This window comes from Coregonus clupeaformis, chromosome 6 (genome assembly GCF_020615455.1).
Source record: "Coregonus clupeaformis isolate EN_2021a chromosome 6, ASM2061545v1, whole genome shotgun sequence".
Taxonomy (NCBI): domain Eukaryota; kingdom Metazoa; phylum Chordata; class Actinopteri; order Salmoniformes; family Salmonidae; genus Coregonus; species Coregonus clupeaformis.
Window position 1 is genome coordinate 51,262,274 of NC_059197.1, and position 6,428 is coordinate 51,268,701.

Sequence of the window (6,428 nt, forward strand, 5' to 3'; positions counted from 1 at the left end):
TGTATTACCGTCACACCGGCGGACAGACTAGAGCTGTTATGGTGACTGTATTGCCGTCACACCGGCGGACAGACTAGAGCTGTTATGGTGACTGTATTGCCGTCACACCGGCGGACAGACTAGAGCTGTTATGGTGACTGTATTGCCGTCACACCGGCAGACACGAGTCATGACAGCAGTCAAATTCCACGGGACCGTTTAGTCACGGTAACTGCCTCTATTAAAAAGAGGAGGATCCCATCAGCTTTTCGATAGGCTAAGCCTACTATATTTATTTCTCAACTTTCCTAGTATTAAGCACATTGCTTCTCTTTACAACAGGAGTATAGCCTACCTGGCTGGCATGAAAATGAACCACAGGGAAAAGCGTCCTCCATTCCCTATTTAAGTGCATACAGTAGATGGCATGTATTTTTTCCCCCTGCCCCTGTTCCGAGACAGGTGCATGATAATGGTCCACTCTAAATCAAAACACATTTCACACATATATTATTTAGTGAATGTAAAGACAATATTAAATCAAGAATAGTTTGATGGTTGACAATATTAGCCTGTCCTTTGTGAATGATATATTTTGACTTGTGAATGATGCCCAGCTTATGGCAAGAAACAGCGAATACCTTTTTTCTTTTGGTTGACTGTTTCAAATCATGGTAGCACACCTCATGTAGCCTAGCCCATAGGCCTATATGTTTTGATAAGGTTTGTATCACAACTAAAGTGTCCAAATAACTTCTTAAAATGAAGCACATTAATCCTCTTTCCAACGGGTGTAGAGCCTGACTGGCATACATACGCAGCGTGTGAGTTTCATGTTTGGGGAAGATATCATTTCCACCATAGCAATGCACCTTTATAATGAAAGCATTACATGCATAATCGCATTTGCAGTCACTTTTGTGAATGGTGTTTTCCTGCTAATGGAAAATTCGCTGTTATAGCCTACTGCCATGTACGCTTTGCTGTGCAAAACGTTGACATCTGTTGTGTCAGGCTCATTGCTTAAAACAGTTTTTTTAATGGTAGTGGTTGTATTATTTTGGGATCTATCGCATCCCACAACTGTCCCAGGCTATGTTTGGAATATTTATTTCTCACACAGAATAGAATAGGTCAACTTTTGTACTATGGGGGATAGTAGATTGACATAGGTTAGTGCTTTTGCTGTACGTTAGGCCTACTCATCCTGTTGGCTGACGAAAAGTAAATGTGGACAGTTCTTCCAATATCTTCAATAAGCGCCTCGGAATTGGATAAAGACGCGCGCAGTTGTGTTCGAGATGTGTCTGTCTTCACTTGTAGCCTGTGAGAAAGACCAGATCACGTCATATGAGTGAGAGGTGCTTCGGCAAGCAGCCGGGAGAAGGGAATTGTAATTTTTATATTCAGCCCAAGGGCACAACGGCCACTGGCTGCAAAAAGCATGGATTTTTTTAGGGGGCATTACGGCCACACAAAGGGGATACTGCCAGGTAATTCGAGGCATTATCAAGTGCTTGTCAAATTGTGAATGAGAGACTGATGAAGTGTGTGCAGCCTGCACAAAAAACAAAGCGGAGCTCATGCCTTTCATGCAACTTTTTTTCAAATCATCATTAGAGTCGCATCATGCAGCTTTACAATGTATTAAAAATCAAAACATTGAGCCCAACATTTGTATCACAACTGAAGTTACATAACTCTAAATGAAGCACATAGGAGTATCTGTTTCTTTGTTAACCTCTCAACACAGAATAGCCGCATGTGTGCACTCCCTCAAATCGTTTGGAGAAAATATCCTTTCTATTTTATTCAGCTTTGTTCAATTGTATTCTTCATACAATAAAATAATTTTAAAATAATGCCACGGAATTCTAAGCAAATCTTGTCTGCTAAATGAACTAGTGTAGCCCACAGCCATATGGCATAGCCAGATCAGGACCTAACATAAGGACAACTCAGAGTATGCTATTCTGTTCTTCTGAAATAGACTACATTTTCTTCATATCATGTTTCTTTAGACCTGTCTAAAATAAATAATGGATTTATTGTGAAGGTGTAGGCTATATTACATTAATTTATTAGTTTTTTTTTTTTTTTTTATGTAGATCTTCCAAAGGTCTGCATCAGTGGCTTGTATGCTATGCGTGTAAGCCAGGAGATGCTAAAATGTGTTTATGTTAATTAACGGTCAATTACCGTGAGACTGGCAGTTATTTGCTTGACAATCACCGGCTGACAAAATTTCATGACCGCCACAGCCTTAATACAGACACTTCAATACATGGATTTCCTATAGCTTTGAAACACACCCTGACCCAGAATGGACCCTGGGCTAATACCTGACCCAGAATGGACCCTGGGCTAATACCTGACCCAGAATGGACCCTGGGCTAATACCTGACCCAGAATGGACCCTGGGCTACCTTTAAAGTCTGACACACTACTGTATAGCACTTAGTGGCCACTGGAGACTGCTGATAGTGGCTACTGCAGAGGGCCAGTCTAATCTCCAGTGCCCTACTCTGCACACTGACCTCACTGGGAGATATGTTGAATCATCACTATGTCCAATCTACTCACATCGCAAAGACTAGTGCCAACTCAATGCATCAGGAAAAAAAATAAAAAATGAATCCTGGAGTTTTTCCCCAGTCCTGTCACCTGGCCAAGGAAAAACTCCTGGTCCCTATTAAGCCCAACCATTTTATCGCAAATAATCCAGAGTTCATAATTCTGACCTGGTCCTAAGGTTCCCGGGGCTGGACGGGCCATCGTAGACAGACAGCAGGTCAAAGTCTTCCTCTAGGGCGAAGCCTTGGAACACCAGCTGTATCCTGTTGTGTTCTTCTGCCAGGATCACCCACGTACAGTTGGCGTAGTTGGGGTAGCCGTACGGGTAGCCCGGGCTCTCTATCGTACCGTTGGAGCTCTGGAGAGTAAAGCTGCAGTTCTGAGCTGTTGGGGGGAAGAGGGAGGGGCAAAGGAGGGAGGGAAGGGGGGATGGATGGACGGAGGGAGGGAGGGAGGGAGAAAATGTGGTTAGCAAAGTAGAATGAGCAACATGTACCAAGTAACATTAAAGGGGGATATTTGCAGTTCAAACAACAACAAAGTGGACACCCCGCTACTGTTTCAGTAAACATCTGATGGATGTGGCTGCTGAAATGTAACCGCTCTCAAATTCACACACAGAAGCTAACCAACAGATGGACTTTCCCACAGAAACAGATGGACTTTCAAACAGAAACAGATGGACTTTCCCTCAGTGGATGGCTAGTGCATCACTACTGCCTTCCTGAGACCTAGAGGTACTAGATGCAGAAAAAACGTGGCTTTCTTGTCAGTGATGCAGAAAAAAGGTGGGTTTCTTTGTCAGTGATGCAGAAATACCTTGGCTTTCTCGGTCAGTGAAGGAGAAATACCTTGGATTTCCCAGTCAGTAATGGAGAAATACCTTGGCTTTCTCGGTCAGTGATGGAGAAATACCTTGGCTTTCTCGGTCAGTGATGGATAAATACCTTGGCTTTCTCGGTCAGTGATACAGAAATACTGTGGCTTTCTTGGTAAGTGATGCAGTAATACTGTGGCTTTCTCAGTCAGTGATACAGAAATACCGTGGCTTTCTCAGTCTGTGATGCAGAAATATTGTGGCTTTCTTGGTAAGTGATGCAGGAATACATTGGCTTTCTCATCAGTGATGCAGAAATACCTTGGCTTTCTCATCAGTGATGCAGAAATACCTTGGCTTTCTCATCAGTGATGCAGAAATACCTTGGCTTTCTCATCAGTGATGGAGAAATACCTTGGCTTTCTCATCAGTGATGGAGAAATACCTTGGCTTTCTCGGTCAGTGATGCAGAAATACCTTGGCTTTCTCATCAGTGATGCAGAAATACCTTGGCTTTCTCATCAGTGATGGAGAAATACCTTGGCTTTCTCGGTCAGTGATGCAGAAATACCTTGGCTTTCTCGGTCAGTGATGCAGAAAGCCAAGGTATTTCTGCATCATTGACTGAGTATAAGCGGTGCTTCTTGAGTATGCTGTGTTACATTACAAGCATACAGACAGGCAAGTGCACAAACACAGGTATCCACACACATAAATGACTGCACACACACACCACAACACAATCCCCTTGACAATCCCCTTGACAATCCCCTTGACAATCCCCTTGACAAGCCCCTTGACAATCCCCTTCACAATCCCCTTGACAATCCCCTTCACAATCCCCTTGACAATCCCCTTGACAATCCCCTTGACAAGCCCCTTGACAATCCCCTTGACAATCCCCTTGACAAGCCCCTTGACAATCCCCTTCACAAGCCCCTTGACAAGCCCCTTCACAAGCCCCTTTGACAATCTATTTCACAATCCCCTTGACAATCCCCTTGACAATCCCCTTGACAAGCCCCTTGACAAGCCCCTTGACAATCCCCTTCACAAGCCCCTTGACAAGCCCCTTGTCAAGCCCCTTGACAATCCCCTTGACTGAGCACTACACCTCTTTATCACTACAACATACCATTATCAACATGTATCTAGCAGAAGGCCATTAGCATTGGAGTATTATAACATACCATTATCAACACGTATCTAGTGGCAACCCATTAGCATTGGAGTGCTATAACATACCATTATCAACATGTATCTAGTGGCATTCCATTAGCATTGGAGTGCTATAACATACCATTATCAACATGTATCTAGCAGAAGGCTATTAGCATTGGAGTGCTATAACATACCATTATCAACATGTCTCTATTAGAAGGCCATTAGCATTGGCGTATTATAACATACCATTATCAACATGTATCTAGTGACATTCCATTAGCATCGGAGTGCTACAACATACCATTATCACCTTGTATCAATTGGCAGTGCTAATCACTAGCCCTCCCACCACTTTACACCTCAATCGACACACTCCATCTATTTTTAAACCTCCACTGACACGCTCTCTCCATCAACCATCATGATCTGATGTCCCAGCTCCTCAGGCAGCGGGTGAGGGGATTGGGATCCATCCAGGTCGTCGGACACAAAACACTCAACAAGGTTAATGTCAAAGTTCATTTGCACAGAGAATAGTCAATTCCCAGGCAGCTCGGAACTGTCAGTCAATGGTCGTCACAGTGACCAAGCAACAGAGGAGGAAAGGAAAGCAGACAGGGGCTGCCTCACAAATGTCCCCCCTATTCCCTATGTAGTGCACTACTTCTGAACAGGATCAATAGTAATGCACTACACAGCATTCCATTTAAATTCCAGTCAATTCAGAGAGTACACTAACATTAAAACCCCAATTCTCTTCAATTAGGAAAATGTGGAATTGGAATTGGAATTTGGTTAACTCTCTGAATTGACTGAAATTGAAATGGAATTATGAAATACAAAGTAGAGCAGAGAGAGAATAAGAACGAGAGCGAGAGAGAGAGGGAGAGAGGGAGAGAGAGAGAGGGAGAGAGAGAGAGAGAGAGAGAGAGAGAGAGAGAGAGAGAGAGAGAGAGAGAGAGAGAGAGAGAGAGAGAGAGAGAGAGAGAGAGAGAGAGAGAGAGAGAGAGAGAGAGAGAGAGAGAGAGAGAGAGAGAGAGAGAGAGAGAGAGATGAGAGAGGGAGAGAGAGAGAGAGAGAGACAGAGAGAGAGAGAGAGAGACTCTCTTAATGGAAGAGTACATCATCATATTTATACAATTGATGCTTTCCAAATGGCACCCTATTGGTCGAAAGCAAAGCACTGTAAAGGATATGGGGTGCCATTTGGAACGCTAAATAATCTGTTGTTCTACCTTCCTTTGTTCCGTTCAGACATGGATGTGAATTTCAATGGCGGATAATTTAAATGCATTTAGGAAAGCTAAATTGTAGGACATCTGTCATGTGAATAGCCCATATTATTCATTAAAACAATTAAATAAGCAAACAAAAATCAGCAAGGAAAATACAATTCTAGCATGTTTGCTCACCCATATCAAGAGGGTCCCAAATGGCACCCTATTCCGTGTATTCCCTATGGGCCCTGGTCAAAAGTACTGCAATACAACAAAGTATATAGGGTGCCAGTTGGTGACGCACAAATAAACAAATATGCCGAATGTTGGAGACTTATGAGATACGCAAGCTTTGTTGGTACCGTAGAATGTACAGTGCATTGGGAAAGTATTCAGACCCCTTGACTTTTTCCACATTTTGTTACGTTACATCCTTGTTCTAAAATGGATTAAATCAATGTTTTCCTCATCAATCTACACACAATACCCCATAATGACAAAGCGAAAACAGGTTTTTCAAAATGTTTGCAAAATTAAAAAACAGAAATACCTTACTGACAAAAGTATTCAGACCCTTTCCTAAGAGACTCGAAATTGAGCTCAGGTGAATTATGTTTCCATTGATCATCCTTGAGATGTTTCTGCAACTTGATTGGAGTCCACCTGTGGTAAATTCA

The 6,428-nt window shown here is 42.9% G+C and overlaps 1 protein-coding gene across 1 annotated transcript in view; it reads right to left on the reverse strand.

Annotated features, from left to right (window-relative positions):
- Positions 1–5,950, reverse strand: part of LOC123485810 (CUB and sushi domain-containing protein 2-like) — a 158,337-nt gene extending 152,387 nt beyond the window's left edge. The window contains exons 1-2 of the mRNA XM_045216939.1: positions 5,947–5,950; positions 2,721–2,937 (exon numbers count right to left, since the gene is read on the reverse strand). Of these exons, the coding sequence (XP_045072874.1) occupies positions 2,721–2,937; positions 5,947–5,950 (221 nt within the window). The remainder of the gene's footprint in view (positions 1–2,720; positions 2,938–5,946) is intronic.
- Between the last annotated feature and the right edge of the window lie 478 nt (positions 5,951–6,428).